Genomic DNA, 24089 nt, shown 5'->3' on the forward strand with positions numbered 1-24089 from the left:
ATTTGATTTTGGCTTTGATTATTGACTATTTTATACATGCATTGTCTTTGAAAGCATTTATAAATTAATACACTTAGCTGCCATTTTCTAATTTTTTGGAAGTAACAAAAATACACTGGATATCAATACGCTCTATCTTAATTTTAAAATTTGCTTGAATTTTCTATAATGTATGTTGTTAGCTTTTTTCATATTCATTGAAGTAACAAGGAAAGGCAAAGGAACATGACGAGAACAAGAAATTTATTTATGAAAACTGCAGGTGCGATGTAAGCAGATACAATAATTTTTAATCAGTGCAGCTTAAAATCACTTTCTGAAGTAATGCCCTTTAAAATGTTTTTGGGTTAATTGCATCTGTGAAAAGCTTTGCAGCTTATGAACTGCCATTAAGTAATCTCTTTCCTTGATTGCACCAAGTCATTTAATATAGGGAGCCTACAATATTTCATGTAGTAAGGGTGAGTTCAGGTATTTATCCATAAATATTTATAAGGTATGTTTGTGTCTCTCTGAACATGTTGCTGGTTCCTGGTGGGTCATCACTGGTTTCTAAAAGGCAGTATCAAGTGTTCTGCTAGTTCAGACCTACTATACGAACATATAATAAAGCAGTTTTTTTTGTTAGTCAAGTTTCTCCCTTCTGCTTGGGCTTATGATTGAACAGTAATGATGTTGACCTTGTTAGCCATGTTTGCAATTGCACAGCAGCTGTAAATAACACGTATTTGCACCCACTTTAGATTTAGTTTAAAATCAGTACTTTTGTGTCTCCTGGTCAGGTCCGCAGTGCGCCTCTTCTGCTGTGACAGTCTTTGTCTCTTCACTTGGGAAAACCTTTGCCCCTTTAGGTGCTGCAAAAGTCTTGCTAATCTTCAGTCTGAACGATTTGGACAGATGATAATACAGAATAGGGTCAAAGCAGAGGTTTGATACTGCAAACAGCAAGGTAGATTCTTTTGCTTTAAAGAGAGTTTGTTTCAGATAGCAGTTAGTTATCGTATCACTTTGGCTCAAAGTGTAGGGAATACGAACAATGTGGTATGGGACAAAACACATTAGGTAGCCTGCAGTTACCAGCAATATATTGATTAGGGCTTTCCTTACATTTGCATAGCTCTCACTATACTTGTTTTGGTAGAGCTGCCTAACAACAAGGAAATTGGAAACCAGTATCACAGCTGAAAAATTAAGGAATATTGCCATACAAATGAAATTTGTAAACACATGCCAGTCTCTTCCAAACTTTGTTTTAATATCAATGCATCCCGCATTAGATCTTTCTTCAATGTCTTTGATTGGAATGGCCATATTAGGCACTGTTATCAGGAGAACCATCGCCCATACGACTGCGGACAGCATCTTGGCAAATCCAGGCTCTTGAATACGATAAATCTTGTAGCTGTGCTTTAGCTGAAGGCAACGATCCATACTTACAAATCCCAAAAATATAATTGATAAATACATATTCAGGTAGATGAAACAGGCTGTAACTTGGCAGTGGAATATTCTCAGTTTCCAGGGTGCAACTCCCAGGTCAACAATTATTTTAACTGGCAATGCCAAAGTCAACAAAAAGTCTGCTGTTAAGAGGTTAATTAAGTAGATGCTCATACACTTCTGTTTCTGGTCTTTTTGTGTGAATGCCCATAGTGCAAAACAACTTCCAATAAATCCCATAAGAAAAATCAAGTAGTAAAAATAGGTAAAAGGTTCCATTTCGGTATGGATATTGCATTGTGAAACATTGCTTGACATTGTATATTTCTTGTACAAGTTAGTTTTCTGCTAGGAGATCTCAAGAACCTAAAAAAAAAAAAAAAAAGACATCAACTCTTCCTGAAAAACAGTAGTTATTCTGTGTGAACTTTTTTCATTTAATTTCATGAAAAAAGGCAACCACAAAGAAAAAATAAATATATTTTTGTCCCTATTCATGCTGCTTCACAGGTATTTGAGAGGCTTGTGTTCATATGTTAGTTTGGAGATGTATTAGGTTTTGTTGTTGAAAGCATATAGATCGCTGAGAAACTATCACAAAAGCAGTATTTCTATGTGTGTTTGGCTTAAAAAAAATTTTTTTTTGGATCTCTTTGAGATAAACTGTTAGTAACTAGTTAATAATGATCATACTAAAACTTGAACAGTTAGAACTAAATATAATAATAAAGGATAATGTTTATAGCAGTCTCAGTTTATAAAAATCTATAAGGAGCTAAAACACTGTCAGACAAATAGTCAGACATGTCAGATGACCAGTCCTAAGTTTTTTGCAAACTGCTGTGTGTCTCAAGTTGAGCAGAGGGTGAATTAATTGAATATTTTTATGAAGCCTCTAGAAGAAACACATTTTGAAAAAAGCAACTGTTAAATTATTTTGTTCACCTCCTGTTTTAGGCTTTAGTAAAAAGGAGAAGAAAAGTGTTTTTTTTTTTTTTTTTTTTTTTTTTTTTTTTTTTTAATCCTTTAGTCTTACTTTAACTAAATCTACTACACCACCACCGAGGGTTTCTTATGTTACTCTGGCAGACTGCTGTGCAGAACGTTTACTGGAAAGAAGGAACTCTTACTATAATTTCTTGGAATAAGGAACAACAGATTTATGTCTTGAATAGCATCAAACTGCAATTATTTTCTATTTCGCTGTGTGGTTCTGAAGTTTAGCATACAACGTAAGAGAAGTGCTGCATTGCAGCCACATTTGTGTTCTGCTGTAAAACATGTAGCCAGACATACAAAACTTGTGTTACAATCTACACAAACACAAAGGATCGCAGATACTTAGTGATTTAAAGTGAGGGGGGAAAAATCAGTTTCTTTCCTGTAACTGGCTCTGTGCAGGTGGCAGCCGCCGCTGCCGTGAGCGCGCGGCGGAGCTGCAGCGCGTCTCGGTGCCCGTGGCGCGCGGGGCACAGGGCAGCGCTGCCGGTGCCACCATCCCGGGTGGGAGCCCGGCGTGGGAGCCGCCCCGCATCCCTCGGCAGAGCTGGGGCCGGCTGGCACCCCTGGGCCCGGCAGAGTTGGAGCTGGCTGGCGCCCCCAGGCCCGGCAGAGTTGGGGCCGGCGGCCCGGCACGCTGAGCCCCGGCACGCTTCGGTCTGAGGAGGCAGAGCGACTGCAGCCGAGTCACGGGCAGAGAAGAGGCGGCTGTGCTCAGCGCTTGAACCTGATTTTCGACGCGTTTGCCGCAGTTAATATTTTAAGCTGTATATTTACATAGATCAAGATAGAATGAAGTAAATGCTGAAAGCACATACCTTTCTTACTGGTCTCTGGGGTCTTCTAAGCATTAATCTGTTAATGGTGGTTGTCTCTCAGCGAGTGTTTTCTCATTGTTCAATAACGTGTTAATCTTTCCTCCTACTGCATCTGCTGTTTTTTTTAAATGCGTCTGTGGTTTTTAAATGTGCTGATTGACGCAACTAAAACCAGCATTCAAATAGCTAAGCCACATGGAAGTTACCTAAGAGAGAGGTGACAGAAAAATGTAAGTGTTCATGGAACAATCCAAAGTTACCCCTTTCCTTTAAGGGCTGCGCTGAAAACACACTAAATGCAGCTCTCGGTAACATTTCTGCATGTTCTTCTGCCCCTTTTAACTCGGTTTTGTGGTGAGCTGTTTTTCAGGCGCTCTGGGCAGTGAGTGCAGAATGAAACGGAGAAGGACAGGGGGGAAAAACAGCTGTGGAAGAACAGAGTTCCACATTTTACGTAATGACCAGTAGAATGCATTTTTATAATTCAAAATACTACTTCTGTGGTATTTGAAGCAGAGTGAAAACAGTCAAGCTGCTTTACCTATCTGCATCAGAGAGCTGACGGGGATAGGGAATAAACTTCAACTTGTTGATATCTTGTAATAAAAACTAAAGCAGCAGACCTGAAGACAGTGACATCTTCACTCTCTTCTGCCAACCTCAAGCCTAAAGCTTTATGTTTAAATGTTTATCGTGTCACCATTATAAAAGTGAACACCAGACACTTATGGTGGACTCTTCCCCTAGTCCCTGTTACTTCATCAGGATACAGTTTAGTGCCAGATTCTCAAACTGGGACTTCAGAGGTGTGACATCCAATAGCCTGCAGCTTTGCTTTTGTTTTTAAAAATCTAAAACTCCCTTTTCCTCCCTGTGCATCTGTCTTGGAATTAGAGAGAGAAATGTGAGGATTCTGCAGCTGTAGTTGGTCCTTATTCATTATAATATTCCTGCATGAAGTTCCAAGTTTAAGAAGACTCATGATTTATTTTTTTTTCTTTTCTCCCCCTTAGAGTTGAAACCTAAGTTACAGATTTAAGAGCACATGGGGAGTTTTCTGATAGGAGTTCAAGGTTCTAAAACTTTGGAGGCTTGCCAGGCAATATTAAAAATAAAAATGACATGTCAGGTACATAGAGGAAATGTTCATACTTAAACGTTTGTTTTTTATTAAGCCAGCAGAATATGTCTATCTTAGGCTAGGTGGCCGAGGGTACTGACAATAATACAGAAAAACTAACATGTTATCACTGTGTTGTAGTTGAGAATCCACAGGAATTTACAAATCGCGTATCACAGCTCTCTGAAAAAACAAGTTAAGTATGTCTGGTTTTAGGTTTAGTCATAAGCTTAAAGTTCAGACCATATTCGTCAAAATGTTTGTAAAGCTTCATAATCTAGAATGATCCTATGTTCAGTTTTGAGCAAACATGGACTGGTTTTGTGGTGTTGTAGTGGTATGCTAATGATGCAAAACTGGCCTTTTTTTTTTTTCTTTCTTTCTTGCTCGCTTGAAGCTCTGGACTCAGTTTTGTGTGCGTGTGTGTGTCTCCCCTTTGCTTTTGAGTCAGTTTACAGCTCAGAAAACTTTCCCAGGTCTAAAGAGGGAAGGTGATGGTCAGGTAAACCTTCAGTGGAAAGTGTTCTAGTTTTCCACAGAAGTGTTTCAAGAGGAGAAGAAACACAAGACTATCAAGGGAGTTCTAATTCCAGTTTTGTTGCTTCAGTGTCATCCTATTCCCCTGTCTATACAACTAATCTAAAAGGCTATTTTAGTTCATAAATCATAGATGCAGATCAGATTTTGGTGTAACTAAGGTTGCTGAGAACTTCTCATTAAAAATCCCTATTTTTGGTAGTTTAAACTTTGCTGATTTTTTAACTTTTGCTTTGAAATTTTCCATGATGAGTCTTCTTTCACTCCCTCCTGGGATTGGAGGGGTGGTGCAAAGAAGGAAGGGGGTGGTGGTGTGGGAGGGGATTCAGCCAAAATGATTAATCCATTTCTCAGAATAAGGCTAGGAAAAATAATGCCTAAACATTAAGAAAATCTGATGACCTTTAAAAGAGCATTAAGAGCCTTGTGTTTTGAATTGGAGACACCAAAGACTTTATGTGAGTAGTTTCTGTGCCAGGATTTCTTTCGATTCCTCTCCACATTTTGCATATTCCTTTGGAGAAAAGTTCCATGTGCAGAAAAGGTTTTCAGAGACTTTCTGGAGTTCAGCTGTTAATGAATCTTCAATTTTTTTTCTTCTGAGCGCACTCCCTTGTCTGTGTGATTGAGCTGTGCATCCTCAATTCCTGCTGAACAGCGGAGCATGCAGCTTCCCAACTTCTGTGCTGGTGGATGCTGCCTGAGGGTGGGAGGCAGTAGAAAGGCGAGCAGCGGGACATCTCAGTGCGTCCCTCTGCTGGTACCCCCGCTGTGTGGAAGACGGCACTACGACGCTCTGCAGCACGAAGGAAAGCAAGAGGCAGGACGTTTTGTAAGAGATGCAGGGTTAGATTGGAGCAAGACATCTGAGGATCTAGGTGTGGTTTAGGAAGCATGGTTAAAAGAGGAGTCGAGAGACAAGAGTGGTGGGTGCCTCTGAAGAGCTAGGACCGGCTCCTCAAGGTTATGGATTTGGTAGAGCTGGTAGGATGGAGGGAAGCTGGGAGAAAGAAGGATATGAGAGTAGCTGGTATGGATGGGGAAAGCTGAGAACTTGTGGGTTCTGCAGACTGGGTTTCTGACTTTCTGAAGCCGTGCAGTGTTGTCGCTAGCATCTGTGTGTGTGAGGAGTGTTACGGTTGTGCGGAGTGGGCACCGACTTTGAGAAGCAGGAGAGCTGATTTCTGTTCAGCCTACACTCTGACTCTTTGGGACTAACGCTGAAGTTTAATGATGGCGTGACACCCCTTTCCCCAAGAGCAGGCACACAACCAGGTTGTGTCAGTCCTTGGGTTGGATGGTGGTTCCTTAAGGAGATGCCAGCCTTGTGTTTTCTCCTCCCCCTTCAGCGGGTAGCCTCAGGGTTTATTTACTTCATGCTCCTTAGGTAAGAGTCCTGCGAGACTTATTAATTTGCTGCTAGACTTCTCCTCAGTACTTCTTGTTAGTGTTTATGAAATACTCAGATATTTGAGTTATAAAAACCAAGCTGGGAGAGGCTGGTCGTTAGCCATGGCACAGGCAGAGACATGAGGCATAGAGGATTCCAGCTGAGCCCTGACCAACCTTGGGAGATACCATGTTGATGCTACAGGAGGCCAGACACGGGGAGTGGGAAGCGCTATATGTATATATATATATATATATATATGTGTATATATTTAAGGCACAACCCCTCTGACTTTGGACACCATTGAGAATACTTGCATCTGCAGTAGATCAGACTGCCTGCTCCCCTAGTGAGAAGGAAACATGGTTAAACGTGAGCACCTATGAAAATCTGAGTCATTTAGCTCCTACCTCGAGGGCTCTGCTCCAGGCTGAGAAACCATTTCCTGGCCACATTCACGCATCTGGCCATGACGCCACGCTTACTCTGCTTAGGTCCCCTGCCTCGTTAGGTGTCCGTTGCCTGCAGTGCAACACGTATGAGGCAGAGGTCCTCTGGGTAGCCTCCTGGTCTGGCCTTGGTTCACGTCCGGATCAGATTGCCCAGAGTGAAATAGGCTTTGTGAGGAAGGGAGGAGATGTCGTGAGTTAGTTAAAGATGCCCTGTAAGAGGTGGAATTGAGTTTAAAAAGACAACTTTCATTCTTGAATTTTGTATTTGGGAAGGGCAAAAGTAGGATATCGTGCATGTGTGCATTTACAGTATATTTGGCATTAGTTTTGTGACTGGTGGATGAGTCCAGCTTATGATGTCCAGATATGTCTCTGAACCTCTTTTCATTACTTTTTCCTTGTCTTTGATTCTGGAGCATATCATCTTAGCTAAATGTTAAGAAGTGCTAGCCAGTTATAGTTTTCAAGTATAATCTGCTCTCTTTTAAGTGAGAAAAATACCTAATAATCACAACCATTAATCCATCCATTAGGAAGCTAATATTTGAATCCATATAATTTGTATCCCTGTATCTTTTAAATCAGGAAAGTTGTCAAGTACGGATTTAAATGCTTATGTGGTTTAAGCTTTTAGTGGCTGTTTTCTAAGCAACTTACCAAAATAAGGCTTATTGGCATGTAGTGCCCACATGGATTTTGTGTCCTTTGTGCTTTAGATGTCATGGCATCAGATATAGTGGAAAAAAGTTGGGAGAAATTTGAGCTGCTGTTAGATGGGGGAAACTAACTGTAAACTTCTTCCTGAATGGGACAGTTGTCCTGGGGGCAGGAGACTCCCCTGTCATGGAAGAACCATCCTGGACACTGTATTCTCCTTTGCCATTTGGGAGAAGCAGCACAGAAGCAGAAGTCAGCAGTCTGCGGGAAAGTATCACGAACAGTCCACAGGAGGAGGATAGGCGAAATGGTGGTTCAGCTGGCTGAAAATTAATAATTTTATTATATGAAAATTAATTTAAAAAAAAAAAGAAGAAGCAGAACTCAGATGGTGGCTTGTTTTCCCAGTCTAGGTAATGACGTTGTCTCCTGAACACAGCTTCTCAGAAAGGTTCGGGAATCAGCTGTGACTGTTGTTGCCGAACCTTTTTTGGGTGAATTATTTGTGATGGGAGTGGTGCGCTCATGCTTCACTCTGTGTGTGTTGTTAAAGACACTGAAAGTCTGAGGTTTAACTGAGTCTCGATTTCTTCAATGAGTATTTACCTGTCTGTGGATTACAAGCCAGATAAGTGTGCAGGGGTAGAAAGTTTTAACTTGCTGTATAATAGAGAATTGAGGGGAAATCCTGCATTTATTCTGATTTTTACATCACTTGTGATGGTGGACAGAAATCTCACCAGCACTAGCAAACAGTTTATTCTTTTAGCTTTTCTTCAACGGTGAGATAAGCAGTTAAAATAAACTTGAGGGGCACAATAATGAGTGGATGCTACAAATGAGTTCTGAGAGCTTTTTCTTGCTTTCTGTGCATTGCCGTCACAATTACAAGATTCATTATTAAAGTGCATCTTTGAGGAGTAATCCTCGAGCAGGGTCTTGGCCATCCTTTACCCATGTAGCGAAGCGGTTTTCTTTCATGAACAAACTAGCAAGTTCAGCACATTCTCTTACAGCTTTTCATGACTTCTGTTGATGGATTACTTTTTTTTTTTAAACCCCATAAAGTCTACAACATAAATGAAAAATATAAGTGATCTTGGCACAGGGTACTTAAGAATTCCGAGCAGAAACATGTATTTTGGTGAAGAAAAAATGATTGATATATTTATTTAGATGCACAAGATGGCAGGATTTGGTCAGTGTAGCCTGTGTGGCTGTGTCTGGTTTGCGTTTGGCACACTACGCTGCGTGAACTCCAGAGGTTGCAGGTAGGCAGCAACGAGAGGTGCCTCCGAACGTGCCGTGATGAGCTTCACCAGCGGCCGACAGAGCAGACTTAGGCACCATGAGATAGCATGCATGTGCTTCGGCTGCGCAGCGGTTGTCTGCAAATTATAATTGATTGGTTTTAGTTGTTTGAACAGTGTTTCACAGAAGTGTGGTGCTCTGTATGTGATGATTATTAGATCTGCTAATGAAGATACTCTCATAAAAATTAGTACCAGAAATTAATTTACTGGAGCAAAATGGGAGAACGTGTGTGAGGCTATTGGCAAAGAGAAATTAGTCCTTCCCTCCCATCCCCTCTGTGTTAAAGCCAGCAAATACATGGTAGTCCTGAAAGATGAGACTCTTGAGTCTTATTCAGCACAGCCAGGATTTTTTATCTGTTGAGGGAGTTGTGGAGTGAGCTTTCTCCCCTGAAATAGTGTTTGGAGGAGGGGTTCCCATTTGCTAAGTTTAGCCCCTTTCCTGGGAAATTATCATGCCTGTAAGCGGCAGAGGAAATAGGAGTCCAACTGGAAGCCTTGCACCTCGGTATTAGCGTGCATAACCCACTGCACAGTAACTGCAGCACTGACATTTGTCCAGTGCAGTGCTGAGAGGGCTTCTGGGGAGGGAGATGACGTGCTTTATCTTTAAAGGCTGTGGCAGGTTTATGAGGTGACACCTAGTTTAAACTATGGGATGTATGCCTTTTTTGAAGCAGATCTGTGTGGCCATACATAGTTGCTTGCTCAAGGTTTTGAACAGCAGAGGAGTGCCTTGTTAGAAAGGGATGACTTGGGAATTCCTCCAGATGGAGGGAAGAGGTTGAAAAAGCATGAGCACTACGACTTTCCTGCGCAAATGCACGTGTTGAATCTCTCTGGGCAGCTTGTGATGTGTGCTCGTTCTTCCCAGGGGGACTGAACCTTTACAAGTGGTTCCAAATCCATTTGAATAACTTAACTTTCAAACAAATAAACAAACAAACGCAAGCTCAGCTTCCTGTTATTGCAGGACAACAGGGAGAGCGGTGAGTGCGTCAGTGGGATGAGCTGCAGCTGAAGCTGAGTGGGAGCCTTGCTTAGCTCCAACTTGCCTGTAACTCACACTGCAAGGGTTTTAGGAAAGCTCCTCCAGGTGGGAGGCTGAAGGGCAAAGGCTGGTGTTTAATGTGGCTCCAAGACTTCTGGCTGCCTAAGGAGTTGGCTGGGATTATCTGAGAGAGAATGTGCTGGGAAAGGTATGGGAGAATTAACTTATTTGGCATGGAAAAAAACTGGCCCCATACCTTTCTGTCCCAGTTTACATAGCAAAGTTAAAAGCACGGTTGAAGAAATGGAGCAGAAACTTGGTTTAATAATTGAGTTATTTGAGACTTGTCATGTGCAGGGTACCAAACTGCAGTAGGATCAATAGAAGCATTTTCTGATGAGTGAAGCTATCGGAGGAAGATTTTTCAAAACAAAACAAAAGCTAGAAATTTAGTGTCACTTCTGAAGAAAGTGTATTGGTCAGCATACTTTACTCTGGTGCATATATAATATCAATAATCTCTTGCTGTCAGTTATATCAGTATCAGTAATCTCTTGTTTTAATATCAGTCACTCTTACGGGATGAGGAGACAATCCAGTATAAATCATTTTATAAAGCTTGCAAAGTAAAGAAAGTAAACTTATACAAATATATATTGTGGAGGCGATTTTCATCTCAGTATGCCACTGTGCTTTCACAGGCTCACTTATTTAGACTGACATAGGCAAATAAAAAGCCATGTCATGTAAGGTACTAAATGTTTTTGCCATAAATTACAAAAGAAATCTCCCACAAAGCAACAGTTTCCCTTCCCTCGTTGACTATTTCCCTGGCTAGCAGGGAAGAGTCTGCAAAGTTTCAGTTTGGCATGGATCAGGGAGCTCTGAAAGAACCATATAAATAATCTTTTATGCATTTTCTTAACCCCCCCCCCCCAAACTCCACAACTTATCTAGTCCCTAAACTCCAATTCAGAATAAGGATTGCCTCAAGCCCCAACAATCAGATAAACATCCAGACTTCGTCCAGGCTTTGGGTTCTGACTGTTTTGTGACTTTGGTGTGGAACCACTCATTAGGCAAATAGGAAATAAATGGAAGTAAATGCGTTCAAGAAAGGTGAGTTTAACTATGATAATGGGTGATGGTGGAATACCATTATTATAGAACAGTGGTCTCAAAACAAGAGAAATTGCCCACAGCCTTGGAAAAGATGCAAAGAGCGTGTATTTAAAAATCTTTCACCCTTAGAAGTTACCTATTAGGACTGAGCTGAAACACAGAGGCAGAAAGGTGAAACACGTGTTATTTCTGTTCCTGTAACTTCTTTAAGTAAAACGGAAGCATTCAGCTTCCAGAGCTGTTCCTTGGAAGCTGTTGTGGATACTTCATGTGCTGGTGTGTTTTCCGTGTACGATGATAAAGTTAAAAAAAAAAAAAAAAAAAAAAAAAAGGGGCTGTACTGAAAAATACAGTAAAAAATGAGATTATATTTATATATAAAATACAGATGGCTTTCAGCTATTACTTTTGTACAAAGAGAAATGTTTCATCAGAGTGCTGAAAATGTAGGCAAACCACCAAATCATTCTTTCTGGATTTAAATATATCCCACAGTTTCTAGACAGCTACGTGTGTTTGTTTTCAAACGGCTCCTTAATGTTCTTACCTCCGTCTGCAGCAACAAAAAGAGTTATTCAAGTCTCAGTCAATTTGGTGTAAACACTCTAGGTGTATACCCCGTTATCTGGGAAGAGTCCTGAGGATTAAGGTACAATATGACTGTGCTGCTTAGTTTGTGAAGGGACTCCTCTTAAAACACTTCCTTATACTGAGCACAGCATTTTATAGAAGTCCTCTCTCTCTCTTATTTTTCTGCCTGTGGGTTCTGTGGGTTACAAATAGAGTCATATTGTTTAATTTCTTAATTTTGTAGGGTGTTTCCCTTAAGAAAACCAATATATTTTTATAAATGCTACCAAAGCTTTTTCAGGCTCTGCACAGGTTTTTGAGGATTTGATCTGAGCTGTATTTTTTTTTAATTCTCTTTCATTCTTTTTTTGCAGTTGTTGGAATTGAGCTGTGCGTTGTCTCAGGTGCTTTGCTTTGTGAGCTGGTAAATACATGAGAGCGCTTCCCTCACGGTCTCGGTACTCTTTCTTTGGCTGGTAGAGGCCAAATCAAACACTTATGCTGAGCTTTGTAGTGTTGCTTCTGGGGAGTCTGTTCCAGTGGAGATGGACGATCAACCGTTCCCAGCCCCTTCGGGCGGATTTGTTCCTCTCCATGCGTGCTCATGCCTGGCTTCATATGAAACAAAAGCAAATCAGTTTGATTACTAGGTCTGTTGGATAATCCTTCCTGAGAACCGTAGCCTGGAGCTCCATGTGTGTTTTTTTTTTTTTTTTTTTTTTTTTTTTTTGTTCCAGTTATTCCTCTCTCCTTTTGAGATCCAAATAGGTCGTTTCACACCTTAATACAACCATGTCTTCAACTGAAGTAGCCTGTAGTAAATATAGTGGTAGTAAGCAATAATGTTTTTATACAGAGAACTGCTAATTGGTATTTTATGCCAAAACCTTTTTTTGCAGGTTCTCATTTGTTCAGTTTCTTTTTGAGACATTTGCAGTCTTGAATAACTTTCAAAAGCATGTGTTATTTTTACATATCTGAACTTACACTTCGGGAAAGCATGAGTACTGTGTATTTGACCTTCTGGATTTAGAAATTTCAACCTCACCTGAAGTTTTCAGCTTGCAATGCAGTTTTTCATACAGCTTTTCTCTGAAGGGCTGGCAGAGGTAAAAATAAATAATGGGATCAAGGCACACGTTTGCAGCAGATAAGATGAGAGTAAACTCCTTTGCGTAGAACAGAGCTTTCGTTGACTGGCAGTTGAACTGGGAGCTGGTTTGACTTAGAGTGTATGGTATTCGGCAGAGGTGGTATGGTACAAAGCAAACGACAAATACAAACATGATACTGAATATATTACGATTGATCTTTTTCTTGGTCATGTCTGAGTTCTTTCTGAACTTTTTATAGGAGCTATATATCTTTTTTGATATTGAGGTGTAAAAAATGATTAACAGAAGAAACACAATCCAGAAAATCCCAATGCAGATATAGCTTGACGCCTTATGCCACTGTCTGCCAAGCTTGCTTTTAAGACCTATACATTTTCTGGAATAATTTGCTTCAGTGATTTCATTAGTTAAAATCATATTTGGAAGTGATAAAAATGTGATCAATAGCCATATGATTATGGAGATAACCTTACTATAGTTAACTGTGTGAACAACAGAGGTAAATAAAGGCTTTACAATTTTGTAGTATCTGTCAAAACCTATGAGGCCAAAAAAAGTTATTCCAATATACATGTTTATATAAAAAACAACAGCAGAGTATCGGCACACAAAAATGTTGAGCTGTGGAGGTGCAATTTCCGAATCAGCAAGAATTTTGAAAGGAAACGTCAAGCTCATTAGAAGGTCAGCAATGACGATGTTTTTGAGATAGACAATGAAGCTCTTCTTGCTAGGAACGTACAGGAAGATCCATGCTGCCAAACTGTTCAGCAAGAGTCCTACTATGAAAATTAAACAGTAAACCAGTGGAATGACTTTCTTAGTTATTGCTGTGCTGTGAGTGCAGTTGTTTTCCGATGAGTTTGTGCTCCAGTTGAACATCTTACAATATCTTTGTTCCTAGAAGTAGAGGAAAGATTATCTCAGTAAGATAGAATGGTGCTGTGCTTTCCATTGATTTAGTATAAGATTTCTACTCTGACTTCAAAATAAACTTGGCATATTTCTCAGAAATCACCGAATTATCATTTCTTGCAGGGATGCATAATGAGTATTTTCCAAGTGGTGCCATCTCACTTTTTGATGGTCAGTGTCACAGTGCTGTTTTGAACAGAGAATCCATTTGATTCTCCATGTGACTTAAATCCATTGTCTTCATGTCCTGTACTGCTCCTTTTTTTGTGTATAAGCCTACGTGCTGGGAACTAGCAGGGGGACAGAGACAGTGATTTGCTGACTGAATGCATTTCATTAACTCTTAAGGACCACTGTCTATTTTTAGCACTGGTTTACTAGAAAATATGCTTGGGAGATAAACATTGCTTTTACAAGTGTTATATTTTGTATACAGTGATGGTAAACACAGTTTTGTTCGAGTCAAGACTGATAAAGATCTAAGTATATGCCAATATTTTCTAATGTTCACTTGAAGGAAAACCTTATGTGCAGGTACCACAGTTTGCTTTAACTTTGCTGTTAGTAGCACGATATATAGGCATGTGTAAGGTACAAGCTAGAGCTGTATTCTCAAGTTGTTCAGATTTAAATTTTAGAGGATCCCTATGAAGGCTCCAAGAAATCACATCTGCTGCCTGCTTTACTTTGACAGAAGGTTTATGGGGGTGGATCATCCTCTGTAGGGAAGGCTGACAGATGTATTGCTGCTGCATTTGGCAAATAAAAACCTAGGCAACTAGAAAACATATGCCACAGAGCTGTGGAAAAAAAACCACCTTATCTTTTAGAAAATAAAGAATTTCCTTATTGACACCATTTAAAGTCAATAGCTGATTCTTCTCTGTAGCAGACTGGAACCTGAATGCAACCTTATGGTAATGAGAAGTGGAAATTTTCTTTCAAATAGAGAAAGCTGTTTCCTTTGGTGTATTGTTATGTGTATCTTTTTTGAAGACATAGTAAAAGCTGACCATCCTAGGCTCTGTTCTGGGACTTGCATTGATAAGTGCAGTGAGTATTATCAGTATTTGCATCCAAAGTCTGGTGGTTTTCTCATAAACAGCTCTGCCCTGCTCTCTTTGTTTAAACTTCAGTCATCAGGGCTTATTTTTGTTTGGTTGCCTTTTTAAAGGAAAAAGATGGTGTGGAGAGCAGATGTTATAATACAACCACTGTGTGAATAGATGCGTTAGGCTTGTGAGGTGATAACGCATGAAGTTTGAGACAGAACTGCTAAAGCAATTGACTGAGTGGAGGGAGGAAGAGTACAGAAGGAAACTGGAAAGCATCAGCATGAATAGCATTTTTATTTAAGATGTTAACGCATTGTATTTGAAAACTGTTCTCTTCCCACTGCTGCCTGCTGTATACTTGTTCTCTTAGTACGGTATGACCATCTAAGTGGGGACCTCCCTGCATATGTTATGTTTGGAAGTTGTTCCTGATCTTTAGGGCTTTTTAAAGCAAAGTATGCGCGTGTGGGTGATTTTGCACTTGTTCTTAGCAGCAGATATTAAATGGCTTGGGAAGTTCATGCCATATTTCTTGTGCTGAGGCATCATACTATGAAGAGTTATCTTGGGAGTGACTGCTTCTGAGAAAGAGGCCGAAGTCCAAGCTAGAATCAGTAAGTCTTTCGAGATCAATGGCACGTCCTTACCTTTCTCGGTTCGACTGCTGTGGTGCTACTCATGAAGGTGTTAAGGGTCTAGAGAGGCTTCTGTTCTCGGGCACAGGGCCTCTTCTTTGCCTGGGCGACCTATGGGTAGGATGGGAAAATACAGTTGTTAGGGTTGTATGTGGTAATAGAGCCCAGTGTAACGCTGTGGTGCTGAGGGTTTCTCATAGCACAGCTTCTCTTTAGATTGTTGGTACTGCAGATGATGCTTTAGACCTTTTAGCAGGACTTTAAAATTTGTTAGGGACAGAGCTATAGAGGTACAGTAATTATATTCAACCCAGATCCCATCATTGTGTATGTGGGAGCTAGAGTGCGTTTTACATTCATGTGCATCATGTCATTTATGTTTATGCTAACTTTTCGGTCCTTTCTGTCACCTAGTCACAGTCAGAACTGCGAACTCTTTCTCAAAGGCCTTGTTCCTACTGTGCTGAATAATTTAGCGTTAATAGCAAACACTGTTGCCTCACCAGCCTGTTTCTGGGATCAGTTACAAGTCACAGTGTAGGTCTTGCAGGAACTATGGGAACACAGGATCATGCTGTCTAATTCTTGTGCTTGGATAAAGAATCAGTCAAGCAGACTGGCCTTCGTGCAGCTGCCTGGTACCTCTCTATCCGTATAACCACCGCCACGGCTTCAGCTGCACCCTTCTCTTCTGGTTTGGTGCCTCCAGAGATGGTTTGCATATAGCTGGCAGAAGGCCCACTTCCACTTTGTGGAGGAGCTCCCCTTCATGCTTGTTCTTGTTTCGTTTTTGTTCAAGCTGCCCATAAACCTCTGTAGCGAGAACATGCCCAGTTTCTCTAATGTGAGAGCTTGCAGTGGTCCACCGACTGACGTGCAGCAGAAAATGGGCGCAGATATTCCGTGAATACTGCTCATTTGGTGCTAACTGCCTTGTGGGTGAATTTAGTGGCTTTTTGCCCAAATGCTAATTGAGGGGATGACTAAACCTTTGGAATTATTATTATTTTTTTCCCTCACTACTTGTAACCTTGCTATTGTGTAACTGCTGCTGTTTGCTAACATTTTGTTAAAGGGTATATTTTAGTACCCAAGAGTTCTTAATTTGCATGTGAGAATATCCTTTCATATGTGAATAGCCTTTTACATTCAAATACTTGGTCCAGCTTAAAGTGTGTGTGTATATAAATATATATACACACACATATATATGAATACATATATACAAATAATATTAAGTAGCCATGCAAAACCAGCAACATTGATTCACCAAATTAGCAAGTTTGATTTGGTAAAATGTATAAATACTATGAAATTTCTCAGTTTACAAATCATGTTGTCTTGGCAAAATACATGAGAGGAAAGATGTGCAAACCATTAAAATGCTTAATTCCTTCCATGTTCAAATTCTTATGCTATCATTTGTAACTCTTCCAAAACCAGTAAGGCACCCTTTTCTTGACTTCTACAACTTGCCTGACAAATTTCAGAAGTTCAAAGTTCATGACTGTTTTACTGAACGTAGGAATAATATTTACAAATTTCTTGTTTTACCCTGTCACATACATTCTTCAGTACTGGATGGACATTTTCAGCTAATTATGGAAATTAATGCAGCTACTTGATAAACAAATATGTGATTACTGGGTCAGGAACTGACGACAGTGGTTATTGTCTTCAGAAATCTTTTTTGAACTGCAAAATGGAGTCTATCAGGGAGGAAGAGCATGCCAAATTTTCTCTCTGATGTTCTGAAAAATCTAAAGAGGAAGTGCAATGCACAGAACACAGCAACTGCAGATTGTGCTGAGTTGGGCTAAGAGATGTAGCTTTTCAAAAATTTGCTTTCTAATCTAGTAGGAATATAGGTGGTGATCTGAACTTGCAGTCATCGGCTACGCTGGTAAAAGCAAGTCCAAAAGCGGAATGCAGTTTGGAAGCGCGTCCTTGGCTACATAAATCATAATGCCCGTCCTGCTCACGCAGCAGCTTCTGCTGGTGCCAGGGTGGGTCAGGACACCTTCTGCAGCTCCTGTGGCTGGAGGCCCACGAGCTGGGACGTGCTCGTTCGCTCCTTGGGAGCCCGAGCAGCAGCAGGAAGTAAAAGCAGGGTCTGCTGGTTGTGCTTTGCAGGTGGTGGGGTGATATCCCGGTCCTTAGGGTTGCTTCCCGGAGGTGTCTTGTTGCACTTCTGGAGGCTCAGGACTGGCAGGACCAGACAGAGGGACTGCCCAGGGCAAGGCATCTCCTCCCAAAGCCCACGTGTGTGGTGGCATGTAGCTGTTGCTGTGCTCGTTTGCATGTCTCCATAAAGGTGTCGATGCTGCAGATAGCGTGGCACATTCCCGGGTGAGGACGTATACTGTCCATGGTTTTATTTAACGGCTCTCCCTTGGGGAGGTATTTGTTGTGGTGAATGTGAAGATAAGCTGGCAGGTTTGACTTCCTAAGCAACTTTTTGCAAGTTTGCCAGGAGACTGAGATTTTGTTATTTTTCTGTTCTTAAAACGCTTGTCACAAGGCAATGTCTACATTGGAATACTTAAGAGAATAAAAGCATGCAAAACGTTATGTGCTACTTCAGCACTTTGAAATTATCTTTTTAAATTGGCTGGTTGTTCGTGTTTGTTGTAGATGCCTATACCATAAGAGAGGAAAATGGGGTAAACAGTCAAATTAGAATAACAGAATAAGAAAACATTCCTGTCACGAGGTAAAAGCCAAGTAACTGTGAGACAGCATCGTATTTGGTAGAGTTCAATAGGTGTTTCCTCTTGCACGGCTCGCAGAAAAAGGGGATAAGCTATGTGTAACTTCTTGAGGGCCTTGGTTTCTTGCTCCTGCGCTCTCCAGCCGTTTCTTTGGGGAATGCTCGTGTGACCCTGTGGGAAGGCAGAGGGCTGAAGGTGTCTTTCTGCAAAGATGGAGAAGCAGAAAGCGGGCGAGAGCCGTGCACCTCATGAACACGGCCTGGGAGCGCCTCCGTGTCCGAGGACGGTCCCTGCACCGCTGCTGCGTCCCCGTGAAGCGCTGCGGCTCCTGCTGGCCCCGGGAGCTTCAGGGAGGCCGGATGTGTCCGTCTGCAGGGTAAGCTTAGTAAGGGCAAGAAGAGAGATGTGAACAGTTCTGACTGTCCTCCTAACAACACTTTTTCCACTTTTGAGCCAAACTGTCAAAATTCAGGATATTCTCGTTAGGAGGCAATAATTGGTGATGGAGGGAGTTATCTTTGCATGTGCTTCTGTTTTATTGATGAAGTCCTGATTTCCCGAACGTAGGATGAATCGAACAAAGAATGCTGAGCTCCAGACCTCTTCCAACCCAGAGCTGTCTCCTGTGGGGCCTTTGCGAAGATCACGCGTGGGTCCTGCCAGCGCTCTCAGGCCGGCGTGTCCCTGCGTGCCGTCTGCTTTCCCCTCGGTGCAGCCGCCCCTCGTTGGCGTTCCCGCCTAGCATCGCCGGTGACCGTGCAGGGAGCGAAGCCCCTCGAGCAACCAGGCGAGCGGGCGCTGCGTGTCGCGAGGGGCGGTAGCGCCCGATCCCCACCACGCTGCCGGGGGCTGTCGCCTTGCCCTGGGCAGCGGCCGGCCCCGACCCGGGCTGCCTTCCCTCGCTCGTCTCGGAGCGGCAGGGAGCGCTCGGGCTGCTCAGGCTGGGAGAAACCGACTGTGTAGTCTAACCTTAAATATGCTCTTTTGACAAAAAACATGGAATGAAGTCTTGACACCTTTTGCGATACCTCTGTTGAGATTGTCTTGCCTATCTGCCTCTTCGTTTGGCTAGTTATATAGTTCTTGGGGGGGGGGGGAAGCAATACAGTCAATATTCAGAAATTCAAAAGAAAACAAATCCTGCCCCCCCGCCCCAGCTTATTGATTTTCTCATGCCTTGCATCTGCAAAAACAATTCCCAAGCCTGTAAATTCAATGCGTTACAAACCTTTACTGCCTGTTGTTGGCTTTCAGGAGTCCCGTTAAGGCTTTGCAGAAGTAAGCGGGATGTACAATAGAAAGTCTTGACTTTTTTTGTTACAATTGTGAATGAATTTTCGTTTCCAGTTGGATGAGAGATACATGTTTCTAGAATCGATGGAGATCTGAATGCTGTTTTGAGACGATCTTTTGATCTGTTTATTCCCCTGCTTCCTTCCTCTCCCCCCCCCCAGCCACCGCTCACTCTTAAAAATAAATAAATCAGGCAACCTTGCAATGAGGAAAATAAACTTTTCATCTCCTGGTTAGATCAAAGCAACTTAGTGTATTGCCCTGCCTTGGATGGCAAGAGGAGTTTGGATTAACTATGTGAGTGAAGGTGACTTCTGGAGATGCCAAGCAGCTTTGGTGCCCACGCGTTTTGGCTCAACTTGCATCTCTTCAGGAGTTCTGGAAAATCACTGATGGCCTGGCTGTATAAACAGTTATACTTTCAGGATCTCTCTTTCAATAGTAGTCATTTTTAGTGTATTTAAAAACAAAACCAAAATTATTATTGTTAACTTGGCAGGAGGAAGTGTGCCACATAAAATTACACCATTTGACATGGCTGGTGTTTAGTGTTGACAGAGTTTTATAATAGATTTTCCAGACCAAAGTTATTAAGGACAATTAGATCATATGTGTTTTTTTGGTTTTTTTTTTCCAGTGTTTATCATTCGTTTCTGGTCTTCTGAAGGACAAAACCAATGGGCAGAGCCCACAGGTGTAAAGATCAGTTGTTGTAGATAAGATTGTTTATTTTCTTGTTAAAAATAGCAAACTCTTTGCAGGGCAGCACAAGTTCCTTTGGTTGCAGAGTGAGGGCACCTCAAGGGTAGAATTTTATTTCTTTCTTTCAAAACCCACGCATAGTTTCATTTCTTTTTATTTTTCAGGAGTCCCCATGCTACTTTTTTCATCTGAAATTTTAGCAGCCTCATTTTTCTGAGAGGTTAAAATTTTCATTCTATTTTTATTTGAGTTACAGACAAGGTCCTAAACTCTAAAAATGTAACCTATTATCATTAAAATATTGGAGCTATGAAGATGTCTATGCAGACCCCAGTACTTGCACTGAAACTTAGGCAATGCTTTAGCCTGTTTGCACAGAGAATCATTTTTGGATCTAACTCAAATATTCCAAGTTTTTTTATCAAACCTTAAAAAAAACAAATAAAAACTTCCCATGTACGGTCAGGTATAATATCTTAATTAGGGAGTAGTGGATGCAAGAGGAAAAGTTAGGATTGTTATATTAGGAACATTCTGTTTACAATTTCATATTAGAGGATTAAAGAGACCAACTTTTAGAAGCAACTGCCCTATCAAATATGGAATTATTCTAATGCTAAGTATGTCAGTAAAATATTTTAATTATTAATAGTTTTATCATCATTAAAATTGGGTAATTTGAAAGAAGAAAATACTTGGCTCAAATAAAAAGTTATTCCCTTTAACATTCTGTTTTAATAGAATGTGTCTTTTAAAATGTTTGATTTTTTTTTTAATTCTATTTTCTGATGTTTTTATATAGTTACGTTTCCTTGTTCATAAGTTAAAAAAAAAAAAGTAGATGCTTAAGAAAAAGATGTTTTGCTGATTATATCCAAGCTGTATACACAAATATGGAACAATTCTTGTAGACATGTAGTATAGTAGGATGTCATTACTCCTGTTTCATAGCTCAAACTATTAGCTGTGGGAGTTTTTCTTGTTTTTTTCTGTATTTATTTACAGTTATGATTTCATTTGTGTTTTAGGTAATTTGTTTGTGGTTTGCATAGCTAGTGAATGATTTGTTGTTCATCTTCATTTGGCACTTAAAAAAAAGTGCAGTTACTTAAAAATTAAAAAAATATTCAAGCATTGATAGCCTACAGAAATATGTAATTAAAAGGCATTCCCTCAACTGGAAAAAAAGAATACATGTCAAATTGCATCTGTGGTCCCTTTTCAGCTATTAAATAGATTACAGAATAAGTTGGTACAATTGCCTTGTATTATAAAACATTATAGAAGCTGTATAAACTACAGCAGATTCTCTTACTTACTGGTTAGTGTGAAGTCTTCCGTCTTCTCTGTTTTATCCATGAGTTATTACTTTGCAGCTGGACAGTCTTTCAGTTCTTCAAATAAGTGCTTTTGCAGCATTATCTCCGCTATCTGCCGGAGGGGCAGCAGTGGTTCGGAGCGCGCGTTACGTGGGCGGCAGCGAGCGCGCCGGCTCTCCGCTGCCTCCGGCTGGGTGGCCGCGGCGGCAGAGCGGAGCGCCAGGATGTCCGCGCGCTGTCCGAGTACTTATATGTACTTCATCCTGCCCATCGGCGCTGAATTCTTTTCAAGAAGGACACATTTGGGCAGTCGAAAAAGCAGTACGTGACCTTAAGTTGAGCGTGGGTGTTTGCTTTTCTTAAACTGTTCCCAGGCCTGGCTGCGACCTTTTCTGTAAAGCTTGCCTTAATAGCGTCTTTTTCATTAATGGAAGTGTTCTAAGCTGGAGTTCACAGCGGTTACGCTGCAGTTGTTTGGGGTGTGTGCAAAGGCTCAGGCTCTTTTTCTTGGGAAAGAATGATAAAACTTTGCTGGTGTACGGCTTTTTTTTTTTCTTTTTTCCCCTTAATCACCTGTCTGTCTTCCTCCCTCCCTGTTCTTCTCATACGTTTGCTGGGAGTCTTGAAAGCTAAGGACAAAATTACTGGAAATCTCTGGTAACAGAAAAATTAATGCACTCTTTTACTATGAACCTGGGAAAGTACTATGTTTGGAAAGAAATCTGAGGTTAGGGGAGAGAAATCGAGGTTTATATATGTATTAAAAAAATTACAACATGTGAATTGCATATGTCAGCGTTACTAATCACTTCGTACATGATGCATGCTGTGTTTTCCAAAAGCTGACCCGAACCCTGCTGAATGCACAGTTTCTCCATGGATTTTCCTTTTATGAGTGCTTATCGCCTTGTAAGAAGGGGCCAGATGGAGGCATGGACAAGTGAATATACAGTCTTTTAATGAACTGCTGCGGTGAATGCATCCTTTTACTCAGAGCAAATGCGTGTTAATCTGAATCAATACAGTCCCCCTTCTCTGCCAGACTTCACTGAATCTTTCTCAGTGAAATATGGTAGTGTCTTCAGAGACTTAAACAAAATTGTCTTTACTGTGAGTGTGTTTATCCCTCTTTGGCTTCTAAGACTCCCAAATCAAAGCCATGATTCCTAATTATTCATTGCTTTTGGGTGATAAATTTGAAGATTCATTTCGTTTAGAATTTTTATGCCTGCCTTGTATTCGGTTTCAACTGCAGTTTGAGCATTCAGCCTTTCCAGAAACCTGAATCAGAGCGCTTTGGGTCTCCGGTGGCTAGCTGCGACCCGGAGGTTTGGCTTCGGTGACTTTCTCGGGGGTGAGGCGACAGGCAGGGCGCGAGCGAGGTCTGGTCCAGCGGCCTTGCGCTCCATGCTCTCCCACGCTCTCCCTGCAGCTTCCGTGGCCGTCATTCCCGCAGGGATCGTGCAGATAACGGCGCATTTTGCCAGCGTCACTCCTGTGGGTCCAGTTGCTCTGGGTCATCCTTGAGTTCTGGTGTTTGGTAGCTTCAGTTTTCATGTCCGATGGACTTTGTGCATGACACCTTAAAATGTCAGGCTTCTGTTTTCCAAGCAAGTTGAAAGAACCCTTTCTGCCTAAAGAACCATACCCCTTGGCGTGCCTCGGGAGGAGAGGGGTTAAACGTGCGGCTCAGGAAGAAGTGGTGAGGGCTGGAGGCCGCAGGTTTTTCACCCTCCCGGTGACTCGCAAGGTCTGGGTGACTCAGCCTTGCAGCAGGGAGAAACCCCCGAGCCTGCGCGCCCCCGAGCCGGGGCCCGGCTGGCTTCTCATGTCCCTTTAGGTCCTAGTCACGCGCTGCCCTTTGGGGCGCTCGCGAGACCGCCGTCCTGCCTCGTCTCAGTGCCCCCGTTGGCCTGGGTGGGAGGAGCGGGGCCAGGACTGGTCCCGTTGCTGGACCCGGAGGATTCGGGGCGGTCGGAGGCTGTGCCACTGGGCACCTTCCCCTGCAGAGCTTCTGGCCTCTGTTCGAAGCTTTGCCGAGGGCTGGAGCTTCTCTGTGGAGTGGTTTGAGTTCTGTTTTGTTTTTTTTCCTTAACTTGCAAAATTAAATAATACTTCATAAAAAAAAAAAAAGAAAATATTGATTTTTGTGTTTCGAAACCTTAAAGAAAAAGGAGGCACAGGGCCTAACATTAAAAAGCTTCAATTCAGATTTTTGCTCAGCCACAAACAAGCAACCGTCAAATTTCTTCCAGCTTTTTCTGCAGCACGTTTCTTGGTACACTGGTGCAAATTGGACAATTGAGACAGCATCCAGGAGTTAGCCTGGGAAAAATAAGGATTCTGATTTTGGGGGGTTGTATGTTTGTTTTGGTTTGTTTTTTTTTGCTGTCAGCTCTCTTTTAGCTCAGCACTGTGTCCTTTGCTCCGTTTGCTCTGGGTCCTTCTTCGTCATTTTATTACAGACACCACTCTTGGGCAGGAGCGAGAAGGCCCTGCTGCTTGTTAGCTGTCCTGCCTATTGCAATAGCTGACCTGTTTTGCTGCTTTGCCGTAGTTTTCAAGAGGTTAGCTGTTCGGGCTAGCACGTAATGACCAAGCTGGAGGATCTGCTGGCGCCCTTCCCTGCCTGGTCCCCGCTCATGGGCACATCTAGCCAGGTGACTGTACCTGCCGGTGCTGTCATGGCACCGTGGAGCACCGCAATCTGTGTGTGTCTGGCCGGGCTGGGGTCCCCAGAGAATTCCTTCTCATGTTAACTGTGAAGTATTATATTAACTGCAGTGTTTCATAAAGTCATAGATTATCTTTGATAGTTCAAAAGAAGAAATACAGCTTGAGAGGAATCATGTAAGTGAGTTAAGAGACTGGCTTCATAAGATGAGTGGGGCATGAGTTAGTAGCAGTAAAAACTATTTCTTCTTCTTTATAATGG

At 41.7% G+C, this 24089-nt stretch overlaps 2 protein-coding genes across 3 annotated transcripts in view; one reads left to right on the plus strand and one right to left on the minus strand.

Annotated features, from left to right (window-relative positions):
• Positions 1 to 24089, plus strand: part of MED12L (mediator complex subunit 12L) — a 165180-nt gene that overhangs the window by 45324 nt on the left and 95767 nt on the right. The gene's annotated exons all lie outside the window — the stretch shown is intronic.
• On the minus strand, positions 263 to 21522 carry GPR171 (G protein-coupled receptor 171). Of its 2 annotated transcripts, none has more exons than XM_013942328.2 (3): positions 15142 to 15181; positions 3258 to 3463; positions 263 to 1806 (listed from the first exon to the last, which is right to left on the minus strand). In XM_013942328.2, the coding sequence occupies exon 3, from the start codon at positions 1756 to 1758 to the stop codon at positions 757 to 759; it is 1002 nt and encodes a 333-aa protein (XP_013797782.2). In that variant the 5' UTR covers positions 1759 to 1806; positions 3258 to 3463; positions 15142 to 15181; the 3' UTR covers positions 263 to 756. The 2 variants fall into 2 exon arrangements, with proteins under 2 accessions (XP_013797782.2, XP_013797778.1); XM_013942324.2 differs by lacking the exons at positions 263 to 1806; positions 3258 to 3463 and adding exons at positions 12128 to 13424; positions 21155 to 21522 and having other exon boundaries at positions 15142 to 15240.

Source organism: Apteryx mantelli, chromosome 9, assembly GCF_036417845.1.
Source record: "Apteryx mantelli isolate bAptMan1 chromosome 9, bAptMan1.hap1, whole genome shotgun sequence".
Classification (NCBI taxonomy): Eukaryota; Metazoa; Chordata; class Aves; order Apterygiformes; family Apterygidae; genus Apteryx; species Apteryx mantelli.